The 15,534-nt window shown below is 64.8% G+C and overlaps 1 protein-coding gene across 1 annotated transcript; it reads right to left on the reverse strand.

Moving 5' to 3' along the window:
• Nucleotides 1-283: 283 nt before the first annotated feature.
• On the reverse strand, nt 284-14,927 carry TRPM5 (transient receptor potential cation channel subfamily M member 5). Its single transcript, XM_079104922.1, has 24 exons — nt 14,686-14,927; nt 14,039-14,219; nt 13,107-13,273; nt 12,354-12,537; nt 10,934-10,998; nt 10,565-10,756; nt 10,154-10,256; nt 9,150-9,268; nt 8,393-8,743; nt 8,184-8,324; nt 7,959-8,082; nt 7,374-7,519; nt 6,960-7,072; nt 6,691-6,783; nt 6,318-6,576; nt 5,840-5,958; nt 5,569-5,701; nt 5,222-5,396; nt 2,907-3,060; nt 2,350-2,531; nt 1,955-2,087; nt 1,207-1,279; nt 803-869; nt 284-463 (listed from the first exon to the last, which is right to left on the reverse strand). Exons 1-24 carry the CDS (start codon nt 14,800-14,802, stop codon nt 357-359), a joined length of 3,498 nt encoding a protein of 1,165 aa, XP_078961048.1. The 5' UTR covers nt 14,803-14,927; the 3' UTR covers nt 284-356.
• Between the last annotated feature and the right edge of the window lie 607 nt (nt 14,928-15,534).

The raw sequence follows: 15,534 nt of genomic DNA on the forward strand, positions 1-15,534 counted from the left end.
GTCTTCAGGGGTAGAGATATCGATCACATGCATTTCAAGGAAGATGAGTTTCTTGTCAGATGATACGGGTTGGGGCAAACCCTTTCCTGGGGTTTGGCCAAAGCTTGCTGTCCAGTCCAGGTCAGCCAGGTTCTGGGTGGGGACGTGGAGGAGCTCACCCTGTGAGGGACACTGCTGCCAGTGCTGCTGGGGTCCTGGGAAGGTCCATTTGCACAGGGACATATCCAGGAGGGCCATTGCTCTGGGAGCTCCATGGAGCTGGAGGAAGGTCGGTGTGTTTCCAAGCCCAGGATGACCAGTGAGGGGCCAGGCCTGGCCTCAGACAGGTGGGCCTGCGGCATGGCAGGCCAAGCAGCTCATGTGTTTGAGGGTGGCTGGCCAGCCTCCGGGTATTCTTTGCCACCAGGACCCGCTCCGTGGCCAGCAGCGTCCTGCTGGCTCCCATTACCACAGCCCCGAGAGCCTGGCGGGAGGAAGAACCCAGCTCAGCTGTTGAGAGCCAGGAGGCAAGGGCAGCTGTGGTGGCCCTCAGACCCGTGGGGAAGGCTGGGAGCCCAGAGCAAGCCTGGTGTCCTCAGGGCTCTGGACTTCGTAGGGTCCAGAGTAGGACAGTGGCCGGCAGAGCCTCAGGATCTGAGGGTGCCAGGCCTTGTATCCTGGCTGGGCATGCACAGCATCCCAGAAGCGGTAGCCAGCCAAGGGGGCGGAGACTCCAGAGTGGGATGGCAGAGCGCAACCTGCCCCTCCTGGTTGTGGAGGGAGCCCATGCCCACCCCCCTCCATGCCCCAGCTGTGCACTTACGCCAGTAGGTGCTGCCCGGGACTAGCACGTCAGCTATGGAGGACAGGAGAAGTGTGCAGTAGTTGACCTGGAAGTGGGTGGGCCGGGAGACACCAGTGTATGGTGACAGGGCCCACCCGTCTACCCCACTCTCCTTCAGGGCCCCCTGCCTAAGGACCCCTCCTCAGTGAGGACTCCACGCACGACGGGCAGCTGCAGGATCAGCTCGGAGGGCACTTCCACTCTCAGGTGGTGGCAGGGCAGGTACAGGCTGCGTGCACCTCTGTCCTGGGACTCGCCTGCCGCTTCCACGGGAGCCCACCACTCTGTCCAGGCCCCAGCCCAGCCCATCAGTTTGGATGTGCTCACAGCACAGGTGGATGGCCTAACCCCAGGAAGGAACGGGGCCTGGGATCGCTGCTTGCCTGTGACTCCAGACACCGGATCCGCTTTTCTTGCTCTCTCAGCCCCCCGAGGTACTTGGCAACAGAATCCACTCTGGAGAAGCAAGGGCAGCCGTGGGCCATGACAGCCGGGTACTCCCTCGCCCACCCCCAGGCCTCTGGGTACTGAGTCTGATGTGTTGGCCCCTTCCTGTCCTGCTCTCCCCAGTGGGACCCGCGGCTCGGGGCTGGTTGCATGCCCAACTGCTCTGGATGAGGCCAGTCTGCTCGCAGAGCACCTCCTGCCCTCCTAGGGCCTGGGCCCTGCCCCGCCTGGGCCACATCATTCAGCAAGAGGAGGATGTCCCTCTCTGCCCCCCAGGCATCAGGACAAGGTCCTCTGGAGCCAGGGCTGGGGTCAGACCATTCAGGGACCTGAAAGAAGGAAGGATTCCCCGGGAGGAAGAGGCCCTGCTCTTCTGGCCCGTGTCTGCCAGCTGCAGAGCAGGCAAGTCCCTGGCAGAGCCCCTCCAGGGGGCAAGAGGCTGGGCTGCTGGATCCAGGGACCCAGCTGCGTCCCTGCCACTCTGAGCCTCCGTTTCCTCAGCTCAGATCCTGGCACTGACACTGGAGGTCCTCGCCCAGCTTTCAACAGCTCAACTGTGACCAGTGAGAACAACAGTGGTCTTCCAGATGCCAGGCTGGGCAGTCGCTGCCCAGACCTGCTCCCCTCACACAGCCCACCTGCCTCCAAGGCAAGCCCTTCCCTTTGGACAGCCCAGGTGTGCACCTGTGGGCGGTTTTCCGCAGCACCTCCCCCTCGCTGTCCCTCCTTCTCTTCTCCATGTTGCTCAGGAAGTTCTCCTTCTGAACAGTCTCCCAGGTGACGATCTTCTGGTCCAGGGGGTCCGGCAGGTCTCTCTCTGGGGAGGTGGGTCAGCAGGAGCCATGCTGGAGCCGCAGGGCAGACCCAGGGGCGCCGGGCAGGGGATGAGGCAGGAGGACTTAGGCCCCATGTGGAGACCCCCAGCTGCTGCAAGACAGGCTGGGCCTATGTCCATCTCCTCTGGACCTGGGGCTTTGGTCAGCCTAGAGGGCCAGGCTGGGGGGATCTAGGACCCCGCGCCCCATGTGCATCTTGCCCGGCAGCAAGGCCCCTCAGGCAGGGTCTGACAAGCGCCTCACCCAGATGCTCCCGCTTCTGCTGGGCTGCCTTCCTGAGGACCCGCTTGAGCGCCAGGCTCAGGTGGCTGAGGAGGATGAGGGGCGGGGCCAGCGCCGGGCGCCCGTGGTACTCCACAATGAGGTGGTAGCGCTGGAACTTCCAGAACATGTCGGCGTTCCCCTGCACCACCTGGAAGGTGTAGCTGCGGGACAGCACACCCACGCTGTCAGCCTCCGCCACCTCAGCTGGGGGCAGTCTGGGCCCTCCCTGGAGCCACGGGGCCCTGCACCCTGGGTGCTGCAGGGAGGGTCCACCCACTGGCTCTTCCGCAGCTCTTCTGCCCTCCCGGTAAGCTTGGGCCACTCCACACACCACTGAGCCCCCAGGCCCTGCTTCCCAGGATGAGGGAGTGACTGGGGAGCGCTGGGGCGGTGGAGGACTTGCCGTGCAGGCTACACCCTGGTCTCACCCCGCAGTGAGATACCAAGGACCACCCTCCATCTGCTCACTCCACAGGAGCAGGGCAGGGCTGGTGCAGCGAGGGCAGGGTGGCCCGGGAGGGGCAGGGCACGGGCACCTGAACATGGCGATGAGCAGGTTCATGAGCAGCACGTTGGTGACCAACAGGAAGGTGACCAGCAGGAGAATGACCAGCCAGTTGGCATAGAGGTTGGGGCAGGAGGCCGAGTCCTCCAGCAGCAGCGGGTGGACAGAGCAGTTCACACGGGCTTCTGGAAGACCAGTGGGCACTCTCAGACTTGGGGGCTCTGTCCTGGGGCTGAGGCCACTAGGGCACAGGGTGCTGGCGAGGTGACCCACTGCCCTGGTTCATACAGCATCATCGGGCACTAAAAGCCCACCATGGAAGCCCCAGCCCGGCAACCAGACAGGGGCTGCCCAGCCCATCTCCCACCTCTGCTGGGCTTCCACCAGGAGCCACGGACCCAAGACCATGGGAGCTGGAAACGGAAACATCAGGGACCGACTTCTGGCTCCCGTACGAACTGGCTCCCATGCCGGCCATGGGAAGCCCATCACTGGCCCCAAGCTCCCGAGAGTCTGTGGACTTTCAGGATCACTGCGCACCCCTCAGCCTCCCCACCGTCTCCAGGCTGTGTGCCAGTGTGCACCTGCGTGTCTGTCTCTGTGCACATGTGTGGATGCATGTGTCTGCTCTCTTCTGTACACTCCAGGGTGTTCTGGTGCCTGCCCCTCGGTCTCTGGGCCAACTGACTCCAGGCTGCCCGGGGCGGGCCTCTGGGTCCCCATCTCTCCAAGGCAGCCGTGTCCCAATGTCCCTGTGGTTCCCTCACTGGGGCGAATTCCTGCCTCGTCCTCAGAGTGAGTTAGGGTGCTGGGTGGGGGGTTCATGCTGCAGCCAGAGAGCAGCCCCGCCCTTCCCAGGCACCCTGGCAGCCCTCAACCCGTGAATCTGCTCCGGGACTGATTCGCCAGCCTCCTCCGGTGCCCTAAAGGAGCCAAGCTGTAAGTCTGTCTGACAGAAGCAGCTGGGAGGTACGGAGACTGCCCCCCAGGTTACCAGCAGGCTGGCTGGAAGCTACATGGCCCCTGGCCCGGGAGCCCAGGGGAGAGACCGAGCACCCTGGCCCCAGGCTTTTCCTCCTGGTCCAGGGTGGTAGACTGGCCGTCTATCAGGCAGCAGAGTGGTCTCAGTGAATGGCTAAGGTTGGTGCCTGAGGGCCCAGAGAGAGGAGAGGACGTGGGCAAGGGCGCAGCAAGGCCTGACCCTGCCGGCCATACGTGCAGATCTTCTGGGCCTGGCTGCAGCCCCTGCGCCTTCCCAGCTGCCACTGCCCAGTGAGAAAGGCGCCAGACCAGGCCTGTCCCTTAACCACCATGGAGGGCATGCGGCTGAGACTGACTGGGCTGGACACCAGCCCCTGAGGAAGGAGGACCTGAGGTGTCCACTCCTGCCTCAAGGGCCCTGAGGGGCTGGGGCTGTGGGGACTGCCCGGTGAGGGCAGAGCAGGCGAGAGTAGGCAGGGCCTGGTCAAAGTGATCCCTGAGGGCGCTGAGGAAGCAGCCCCAGGAAACGGGCCCAAGAAGCACCCCCGTAGGAGAGGGTTTCCAGCCCCGGCCGTCCCCATCCCCAAGGCCTGTGTTGCTCCATCTCCCGTCATCCATTGACAAGTGTGTGTTGCATGCCGCGACTGCTGGCCTGGTCGCCTCCACCCCATCCTGCCATGGTGGCCCCACCCCCTGACACCAGGCCCCCCAGGCCCTGTCTCCAAGCCTTGGCACCCTAGGGCCTGCACAGTCCCCCTCCATCCATCACCCCAAGACCCCACCACGCAGCTGCCCCTCCACAGCACACTGCACCCACTCATCTTGGGAACGTGCCCAGAACCCCACCAGCTCCATTCAGGTACAGGGTCTGGCTTGGGGACACCCACACCACAGAACGGCCACTGCCCCTGGTGACAATAGGAGGCACACACATGGGTGGGTCCCCAGCAGAGGCTGTCAGGAAGGGCCTCCACCCTGGTCCCCTGGAGGGTGACAGGGAGACCTTCCACTGAGGCCCCGGGATGGTCAGAGTGCCCTGGACTGCCTTTCTGTGCCTCCTACCCCCCACCCCTCGCTAACCCCCAGGCCAGGCCCGAGGCTGCCAGGCAGGAAGTGAGTCCCATCGTCCCCAGGCCTCAGTTCCTGGCCTGAGAGTGAGGCTGGGGTTCCTCCCGGCCTGACCCTGCCCTACTGCAGTTCCAGGCCTGGCCCATGACCTCAGCAGGCCTTCTCCATCTGAGATGGCCTTCTCCATCTCAGCGGGCTCCAGGCCAGGCCCATGACTTCAGCAGACCCCTCTGGGCAGCAGGGCCTGTCCACTGGCAGGGGCCCCACCAGCCCCCTCCCGCCCGGCTGCGGGCGCACCGTCTATCTCGTCCAGAGGGATCTGCCCAAAAATCTGCAGGTAGGGCCGGTAGAGCACGCGGCGGAAGATCCACTCCAGACGGCCGTCATGCGGGTGCAGCAGAGCCTGGGTGGTCACGCCGTAGGCCACGAGCCACACACTCAGGAAGAAGAGGAAGAAGAAGACGTCCTTCATCTTCGGGGGGCGGGGAGGGGGTCAGTGGCCACCTGAGTGGGCCTCATGGGGCTCACCACCTCCTAGCTGGGGACCCCAGGTTGGAGGGATTCACCATCCACCAGGGTCAGAGCCCCGGGTCGGGGAGCTGGGGCTCGCTGTCCACCAGGGTCAGGGCCAGGGGAGCGCTCACCATCCGCTCCACAATGATGATCTTGGGGCCCAGCTGCTTGTGGATGGCAAAGATGTGGATGAGCCGGAGTGTGAAGACCATGAAGTCAATGGCAAGGATGGTCCGGCCAGCCTCAAACAAGGAGGGCAGCACCCTGCAGAGGACACGGGCCGCTGGTCCTCGGAGAGGGGAAGACATTCCCCAAGGACACAGCTTGACCGGAAGGCAGGGGCCAGGCTTCCAGAGGCCTGAGCGGCTTCACAGGAAGCCCACCGCCAGCCCCGCCACAGACCTGCAGGTGACGCCGACGGTGAACAGGAAGATGGCTACCATGTCACACTTGTTCCAGTTATCCTCCACGTACAGAGTGAGCTTCTTCACCAGGTGTGTGTCCTCATCCGTGAAGAAGCCCTGGGAGAAGGGACAGGCTGAGGGCTGCTGCCCAGGCGGGGCCAGGATGGGGTCTGCAGGATCAGGGCTCCTTTTGTGGCTAGGATTGACCATGTCCAGGGCTAAGTCCAGAGACAGACTTGGAGTCCAGGGCCAGCCAGTGATTCAGGCCAGGATCTGGGGAGACCATGGTCATGCTCAGTCTGGACCTGGGCTCAGTGCGTGACAGGGATCAAGGCTGGGGACACTGGGAAGACAGGAGGCCCTGTGCTGCTCCTGTTCTGCAGGCAGGAGTCCAGCCCCTAGGCAGGCTGTGCCCCCCATGGCCACACGGCCTGAAGCTGAAGAGCCAAGAGCCCAGGGCTGGGCCGGCCACTGACCTGCCGGATCTCCTCTAGCACCAGTGTGAAGACCCAGAAATACAGGGTGACCTCAGGCCCAGACGGCCCCTGGGGAGGCGGCCTGAAGTCCACCAGCAGCACGTAGGTGAAGAGGAAGAGGAAGGCGAAGTACATGACCACATTCCCCAGGAACACCGTCACGGGCGCCCCCCAGAACTTCCGCCAGCGTGTGAGCAGGAAGGCGACCTGCGGGCCTCGGTCACCTCCACCTCTCGGTGCCTCCACTGGCTCCTCCACCCTGAACCAGTGCAAAGAAGGTTGCCGTGGTGAGGCTGGCCCTGGTCACTGTGCCCCCAGAACCCACCTCTGCCCAGCAGGGTCCTGCTTCCTGCCACCCCCACCAGCCCCTGACCGGCTGCCCGAGCCGCACAGCAGGCTCTTCTCCGTGTCCAGGCTGTCCACGTCCTGCAGGTCCTCCAGGCCCGTCCTCAGAGGGGTTTCCTTACTGTGGTACAGAGGGACACTCAGGGCCCTCGGGAGAGGCACCTGCGCAGCCATGAGCGTCTAGCCAGCAGAGCCGCGGTCTGCTGAGAAGCATGAGGCCCACGCGCCCAGCTGAACACGGGGCTGTGGGCGGGGACAGAGAGGCTCTGGCCAGTGTCTGGGGCCAGCATGACCCACCTGAATGTGATGAGGTTGGTGTAAATGAGAGGCGGGCAGGCGAAGGCGCCCAGCAGCTTCAGGACGGGTGTGCCCGCAGCCATGTCCCCCCACCAGATCTTGGTCAGGAAGGCCTGAAATGGAGATGCACGTGGCTGCCCCACCCCTGGCCCCTGCCGTGCCCCCTGCCGGGAATGTCCTTCCCTCAGGCGCCTGACCATGGCCACTGCTCTTCCTCTGCCCCATCCTGGTGGGAAGGGGGGTGGGTCCCCCTAGAGGCCAGATAAGGTTCAGTAAGGGGAGGGGGGTTCGGGCTGGAAGGCTGTACTGAGGAAGCCAGTGGGGGTCTCCCTGAGCCCAGGCGGGAAGGGCACAGCGGCCACCGCCCTGCTGGCTGGGAGGTGGGGAGGGGCCCCGCCCCCAACTGCCCCGCACCTGCACACCGTCGTGGGCGAAGAAGGCCTTGGCGTCCGCCTCAGTGGCCAGGTGCAGGCAGGTGGTCCTGCTCCAGCTGCGGTTGCGGCGCACCAGCAGGGCGAAGGCCCGGTCCTCGCTGTTGCTATAGCACTCAGAGAACAGGTCTGCCCGCAGGGCCTGGCCGCTGCGACGGTGCCGACGCCCACCCCATCTTCCACCCCCGCCAGGCCTCCTGGGGGCCGCTGACCATCCCTGCCTGGCTGCCGGGTGTCCTGCCTAACCTTTGTCCTTCTCCAGCCCCTCTCCTCCCCTGTCAAGACTGCAGGGGTCTCTGTCCCCTGGAAGGTCCTCCACCCTGTGGCAGGACCCAAGGGTCTAGGGCCACCGGGCTGGGCAGTCCCAGCCACGTGTTCTCACTTAGTACTTCAGGGCCTAAGTGGACCTAAGGAGGGGCCGTGCCTCGGTCCCGTTCTAAAGCGAGGCCACGAGGTGTCCGGGGCACACAGCCGTGGAAGGTGGCCTGAGGGGAGCCCAGGCCCCATCTGACCCTCACGTGCCTGTCCCTCAGCCTGTCCTGCAGTCGGTCGGCCTGCTGTCACTCACCCAGGGCCAGCTGCTCGTACTTGGCCTCTCGCATGGTGCGGGCCACCCCAGCCTCGGTCTCCAGGTGGGACATTTCCTTGAGGATCTTACAGGCCGCCAGAGCTGCTGCCACACCCTCCTGGCCCTAGGAAAGGGGGTCTCAGGAGGCCAGCCCACCCAGTCCCCTCTTCCCAGGAACCCCGAGGAAGCCCAGGCTCAACCCAGGGCCCTGTGGCCACTGCTCACCATGGCCCAGAAGTAGTTGGCCATCTCGTGGTGGTTCTGCAGCACCGCCCACAGGAACAGGTCCCTCCAGGGATCCTCGCTCTTCTGGCTGAGGTCCAGCAGCCACTTCTGGCCGGTGGGCCTCTTGGCCGGCCCCCTCTCCTGGAGGACATGCAGACGTTGGGCTCCAGTTGCGGCCCAGGCCCGCGCCCCGCCTGGCCCCTGCTCACCACCCTCCTCCGGCCGGTGGCCCGGCTGTCCTGGTAGAAGCCCCGGCAGGCGTCCTGCAGGAAGTCCTTGAGCACGCGGGAGACCTCGTGCAGGGAGAAGGCCGGAGGCCCCGCGGGCAGGTCCCGCGCCTGCTGGGCGCCCAGGCCGGCCAGCGTCAGCCGGCCCTCCTCGTGCTTGCGCTGCAGCAGGTCGAAGAGCAGGCTCTTGGGGGACACGGAGCGGTAGAGCTGCTGCAGCCGCCCGTAGGTCAGGAAGTCGGCCACGTCCGCACCGCTGTCCACAAAGAGGCGCACGAACTCGGGCTTGTTGCTCACCAGGGCGTCCATCATCACCTCCTCCAGGTCACAGGACTGGACCCGCCCAAGGGAGGGACGGGACAGTGAGTGTGAGGTCAGGGAGGCTGCCGCTGGGAGCCCCACCCAGGGCTGGACCAGCACGGAGCCCCGGTCCCCACGGTCCCCACGCTGGGGCTGCCATGAGGCAGGAGAGCTTGCTCCAGGGCAGGAAGGGCCCAGATGTGCAGGTGAGATCGGGCGTCCGGAGCCTGGACTCGGGCTGGCCCACACTAAGGGCAATCCCACCTGCGCAGTGCAGGTGCCCTGGCCTTGTCTGGACCCTCAGCCTGGGCGACAGCTGGGTCAGATGGGCCCAGTCAGCAGCCCCGGACCCTGGCTGCTCCTGCCTCCAGCACAGGCCCTGCCCTGTTTAGCTGGAACTGGGGCCCAGGATGCACCACAGATGGGGCCAGGGAGGCACCTTCCACTCCACGTCCCCACTGAAGATCTCGCTCTTGGCGATGTCCACACGGTCCCAGGCCACGGCCAGCTTGAGCTCGTCCAGGTAATCCTGAGCCTCTTGGCTGTGGCTCTTGCAGGCTGTGGGGAGGGTGGGGGTTGAGGCCCCGGAGCCAGGATGCAGAAGCTGGAGCTCTGTGCTAGGACTTGAGGAGACTTGAAGGGAAGAGCCTGAGACGGTGAGAAGCCAGGAGCCCAGGGGCACCCTGTCCCCTTGGGACCAGGTCCAGTGGAGCAGAAGGGATTCTCACAGTAACAGGGCCTCAGATGACCTGCAGACCTCGCAGGCCCTCCCCAGCACTGCTGGCCCAAGTCTCCTTCCCTGGGACAGCATGGCCAGCACATGCCCACCTCCCACATTTCCTCCACGGGGAAGGGCTTTTGCCATGACTTGGCCCTGCGGAGCCGCTGGTGCGAGGTCCACAGCGCCTGGCAGGATTCTGCCTCCTCCCGAGAGTCCGGGCACCAGGCCTTGGGTTCTCAGGCTGCTGAGACCCAGCTGCCTGGTGGGAAGCCAGAGGATGCTGGCCCTCCCGTGGGGAGGTGCCACACGGCCAGCCCTGAAGACAGCGAGGAAGTTGGACACAGAGGCCACGCCGTACTCTGTTTCTGTGCAATGCGCCCAGGGGTCGGGTCCACAGGGGCAGAAGGCAGGCGGGTGGTGGCTGGGCATGGGGCGGTGGGGTGCCTGCTGGGGGCAGGACTGCTTTTTAGGGCAACAGAGACGTTCTGGAATTGGTGTTGGCTGCACAGCGTGTGAATAGGTCAGAAACCACTGGACTGAACACTTGAATCTTTTAAAGTTGTGGTAATGCACTGTGTGTGTGTGTGACCAAGTTCCCCAACACAGCACCTCGTGGGTGTGCGCATCACTTCCCCACTGGGGAGGGCAGGCAGGCGTCCATCAGGGATGCTGGCGGGCCACCTGGCCCTAAGTGGCCCAAGTGCAGCAGGGAGCCCGCCCACCTTTCACCAGCGCCTTGAGGATGACAGTGTCCAGGTCCTCGGAGCCTTCCTGCTCGAAGTCGTACACAGTGAGCAGGTGTGGGTGGGAAGTGATGTTCTGTAGCTGTGGACAACAGGAGAGGCCACGGGGTGACCATGGCAGCACTGGTGGCAGTGGGCCAGCCTGGGACCCAGCATGTGTGCCCGCCACCCGCTGGGCCTGGCTCAGGATCACCCCACAGACCCAGGAGCTGGTTGCCAAGTCCCCAAACCCGACCAGGGCCTGAAGCAGGAACCCTGGGGGTCCTGGCAGCGACGGCACGGGCACAGAGGCTGCGCTGGCAGAAGTTCCCAAGAACCAGCCCAGCCCAGGTGGAGGAGTTGGAGGGACGGAGGAGGAAATCGCCCTCCTGAGCCCTAGGCAGCACGTACCAGCTTGGTCCAGTGCACGACGTCCTCCCAGGAGAAGTGCTCACTGGGGAACTTCTCTCTAAACTGCTTCTCAGCCATCTGGGGCACCAGGAGGTGGGGCTGGCTCACCAGGGCAGCGAGCACGTCAGCGATGCCCCCTGAGCCCGCCAGGATCAGCCACGGGGCAGCTTGCTCCACGGCCCTGGAAATCCTCTGGGGGCGGGCAGGCAGACCCTGAGTCGCCCCGAGTGGCGTCTGCGTGCCCACCAGGAGCACCCTCAGCCCTCCCCGCGCCACGCCGTGGGCTCCCTGAGAGCCGCCACTCGCTGCAGGACGCTCTGGACAGCCAGGGGCCGTCAGCCAGGCCCACACCCCCTCCCCAGCACCTACCTCCAGGGTGCTGGGGTCACCGTTGACCAGCAGGCAAAGGACAGGGATCTCAATGCTGCCAGTGCCTGCAGATGAGCAGCCATGAGGTCCCTCCAGTGCCCGGGCAGACCCGGCTAGGGAGGTGAGGAGGGCCTGGGGACCCTCCTCATGAGGTGGGTGACCACTCAGACCTCAGACTCTTGAGCTCCACATGATGATCAGAGGCTTTTCCTCACGAAGGGTGGGCATCGAGCTACATGTCAAACCCATGGGGACCATGGGGACCAATTCTACACCTGCACTGTCCAAGACGACCCCCTGTGGCTAGAGCCAGTGTGTGGCCACGTTAAGATTCTCCTTTTCTCTTTTTAATTGGTGCATAACGATCGCACGCCAGAGAGGGACGCACACCACATCCACACAGGCACATAACAAGATGGGGCCCATCTCCTTCCCCAGTACCCTCCTCACCTGGCCATTTAGAAACAAGGTGAGGCAGAGGCAATTAAGCACCCCATGGCTCTGCCAGCACAGGATGCCTGGTGGGACTGCTCTGCGCCCCAGGAGGCACACTGAGCAAATCACAGAGGCAGAGCGGGGGCCTTTTCCCGGCTTCGCCCCCCACAACAGAAGCTGAAAATGAGACTTCCACATATGAAGTCCCCAGAGAAGCAAGGACCTGCCAGGGTCTTCTGGCAGGGCCAAGAGTCACTGCACACGGCAGGAAAAGCCCTGGATCATCCACAGGGTAGCCCAGTGCTCGGCAGGGACCCTCTAACTATGAAGGCCTCCTGACTGAACTTCCAGGTAAACGGGCTGGCCACAAGGGCTGGCCACAGAGTGCCAGCCTGCTGGGGGGCAGGGCTGGCGCTGGCAGCTGGTGTGGGTGTAGACGCAACTTAGTTTCCAGGGTTGAGCACGCTCAGTCGGCATGCAGAAATTCCATTTTTAAAAATCAATATTTCACATTACTCATACACGTCGTATCTTTTGCTTCTAAATGCTGCTTACACACTAGCATTTTGCTAGTAAATCCAGCTCTCCAGCCTGCCACTGACCACAGCGGTGCCCTTCCTTCAGGCAACGCTGCCCCCTGGTGGCAGTGTGCCTTATGGCCGTGGCGGGCTTCTTAGGAAATTACAGGTCTCTGCTTCTCAAAGGTCCAAGCTCATGGCCAGAGCTGCAGCCAGGACGGCCCCAACAAAAACAGAGACAGACTGCCCTGCTGTCTGACCGGATGTCACTGCCCAGCTGAGGCTGCTCTGCCCCTCCGCCGCCCCGACAGCTCCTCCTCCCAGGCCTGGTCACCTAGGTCTCAATGCTCAGGTACGCTGGGGGCCTTTTGCCCAGAAGACTCTTCCCCCTCCCCGGGCTCTCCCACCCCACTGCTGCGTGCCAGGTCCTGTGTCCCCTGGGGCCAGGTGGCTGGAGCAGACCTTACCCCCGTAGCCGGTCCTCTGCTGAGAGATGTGCTTCTCCAGCCTCAGCCGCAGTTCTGCCAACCCATCGCCCTTCCCTGGGATGTCCGACTCCACCAGGATGAAGTGGGAGAGATTGCTGTCCAGGGCGCAGAGGGGCCCCTGGCTGCCGCCCTCCTCGGCTGGGTAGTGGATGGGGCTGTCCTCCTGTGCCGTGGAGAGGAGAGCCCTCAGGAGGTAGCGTGGGCCGTGCACAGGCCCACGGGGCCCTGGGCAAGGCTTCAGCGTGGGCCTTAGTTTCCCCACCCTTAGGAGGCTGAGCTGCTGGGCCCGGGGCCTCCTGGACAGAATCACAGAGACAGCCGGGACTGCGGAACTCCTCCTTCTGGACTCTTCTGGGCTGGAGTCCAGACTTCGCTGGGGCTGCCTGGGCCTCTACTTGGCCATGTCATAGACCCCCTGCATGAAGGATGTGAACAGGGACCAGCGAGCAAAACCACACGCTGAGGGTTTCTCGGGGCCCTGGGGTGGTGCCCAGGTTGTGCCCCTGAGAGCCAGGTCCACCTCCAGAGGGTCTGTGCGCTGAGTGATGCTGCCACCCGCTGGCACATGCTGGATCTGCGGCCCTGGCCCCGCCCCTCCCTCGGTCCCCAGTTCTGTGTCCAGTCCTCCTGGAGCTTTACTCTGTGGGCAAGGGCTGGCCTGTTCACTGTGGCTTCCCGCCTCCCAGACCTGCTGAGACACTGCGGCCGTGGAAACACGAGCCGGCTGATTACCTGGGCATCCTCTAGCAGCTGATGGTGCAGAACGCGGCCCAGCGAGGCCATGCCGATGGCCACCACACGGACCTTGGTGGACGTGCTGGCCAGGGAGTGGTCACGCACAGCCTGGCCGACATGCCGGGCCAGGCCGACGCGAAGGGCGCTGGTCAGGATCCAGGCGCCTGCGGGAACGGGGCAGGTGAGGGCTCCCGGTGCTGTATGGTCCAGGTCCTCCCCAGTTGGCCCGCCCAGGTCCAGCAGATGGGCCCCGGGTTCTCAGGCCTGGGAGCTGAGGTTGGGCTGCTGGGGACTGCCTTGAGGCAACAGTGGAGAAACTGAGGCCGGGGCGCAGAGCAGCTGCCCGGAGTCGCTCCGCAGCGCGTGCCTGGCCCCAGAGCCCAGCTCTCCAGCCTGGCGGAGCCGTGCGGCCCGGACCCTCTGACCTGCAGGGTGTTCCCGGGGACACCCCACACACTGGTTCTTCCTGAACAACGCAGGGCGCGGCTCTGCCCCGTTGCCTGTGCTGGGACAGAGCCGTCAGCCTGTGCTGGGTGCAGACTGGTTTTCTTTGCTACGCTCATTTCTGCGGCAACCTCGAGTCCTCCTAAGGGTCTGATAGCAAAGCTAGCCTCAGTCAAACCAGAGGCTTGATTCTGATCCCACAAATGGCCACCCAGATGCTCCCCGGGAGGCGAGGGGTGATGGACCCCACCCTGGAGGCACCTGGGTGCCCTGGCACAGCTGAGTGACAGCCATGTGGAGGCGGCAGCCCAGCGTGAACAGGCACCAGCTGGGAAGGCCTTCAGTCTCACCGTGTAGCCTCGCCAGCAGCCTCCTCCACAGCCCTGCACCCACGGAGCGCGTGGGCAGGCATGCCCGGGGATCATGGCAGCCATGCCCGGGACTGGAGGTGGTGGGTGGGACGCTGCCAGAGGGGCTGGCCTCACCTGTGCTTTGAGCCGCCTTCACCAGCCCCTTTCGCAGGACGTCCCGCAGCCAGGACTTCATGGCAAAAGGCCGCTCCTCACCCACCAGGGACACCACCAGGTTGGGGGCTGGCAGGTGCCACTCAGCAAGCAGCAGGTCGAAGAGCACAGAGGGGTCCACACCGCTGGGCACCTTCACAAACTGTGGAGCAGGGCGCTGCGGAGCTCAGGCGAGCGGCCTGCGAGCACGCAGTGGGGCCGACAGGACATGGGCCCCGCGGGGCCTCTGGACACTGGGATGGGGCTGTGCACACGTGTGCCGAGGGAGAGGCCCCTCAGACCCTGGTGCAACAGGACCGGTCCAGCCTGGGCCTCCACGTGGAGGGGCCACCCAGAGCCTCGCTGGCCTGGCTTCCTTCTCAGGGAGTGGAGGCACCAGCAGGGGAGGGGTCCCGGCATGCTGGCCCCCACGCCTCCCACACCTGCAGGTGGATCTTTGGCAGTTCCAGTTACTGCTGGCGGGAGGAGACGGGCACTGAGTCGGCCAGCTCTGAAAATCTGCCTGTCTGGCCTGGGGCCTGACCCTGGCCCTGGGGGCGTGGCCTCAGGAGTGAAGGAGGCAGGCTCAGGGGTTCTGAGTGCGGCGGAGGCCGTGGGGTCACCCCTACCTTGCTTCGCTTCTTCCCGGACCCTCCAAAGTCAACCTCTCCCCGGCACAGGCCCAGCCCCCGCCCGTCTCCTGCATCTGGGGGGCTGCCAGGACAGAAGCTGTGGGCCGTCTGCATGGTGGCTTCTCTGTGGGGACACAGTGGACCCTGAAGATGGAGAGCCCAATCCCCGCCTCCCTCATGGCAGTGGGCTGCAGCTACCTTCCCCAGGGAAGACCCTCTCCAGCCAACAGGTCTGCAGAGATCTGCCCTGGTGACCTTCTCCCCAGCCAGCCCCTGCCCGAGACCTCCAGCCTCAGCATGGCCCGCCAGGCTCCCCCAGAGGAAGTGCCCAGCCCTCTGCCCAACTCTGGCCCAGGGTTCAGTCCACCAGGCCCTGTCCTCAGCCACACCCCTCTACCCGTCCCCAGAGGCTCTGGCTGGGTATCCTGGAAACCCTACAGAGACTTAGCGGAGGACTGGCAGTGCTTACTTAGCCGCCCATTCCACACCTGTCAGCCCCAGCGCAGGCGTGAGGACACCCCAGTGCAGGGGCCTGGGAGCCATGTGCAGGAGGGCGCCCCTCCCTGTCCCGAGCACAGAGCCTCACCCGGGCTTCCAGGTGGGCGCAGTGCCTCGACCCCCCAGGCTCTTCCCACCATCCCTGTCTCAGCAAGGACAGGGAGAAGAGGCTGCCAGCCTCACCCGGCCTGTTCACAGGACTTTCCAAAGGTCATATCAGCAGCGAGCAGGGGTCAGGGATCAGAGGCAACCTGGAAAAGCCAGGCCCAGCCTCACTCCTCGCAGCAGGGACCCAAAAGGCCTAGTCCATGTGACCTAGAGCCTGGTCCCTCAAGACGCTCAGGCACC

Source organism: Sciurus vulgaris, assembly GCF_902686455.1.
Source record: "Sciurus vulgaris genome assembly, chromosome: 11".
Taxonomy (NCBI): domain Eukaryota; kingdom Metazoa; phylum Chordata; class Mammalia; order Rodentia; family Sciuridae; genus Sciurus; species Sciurus vulgaris.

What these genes read in the sequence shown, in the direction of transcription:
- TRPM5 (XM_079104922.1), bottom strand. Translation starts at nt 14,802, where the DNA reads ATGCAGACGGCCCACAGCTTCTGTCCTGGCAGCCCCCCAGATGCAGGA. An exon ending in GTACGAGCAGCTGGCCCTGG is followed by an intron (nt 7,520 to 7,958) that starts GTGAGTGACAGC and finishes CCCTGCGGGCAG; the next exon opens with ACCTGTTCTCTGAGTGCTAT. An exon ending in ACCAACCTCATCACATTCAG is followed by an intron (nt 6,784 to 6,959) that starts GTGGGTCATGCT and finishes TCTGTACCACAG; the next exon opens with TAAGGAAACCCCTCTGAGGA.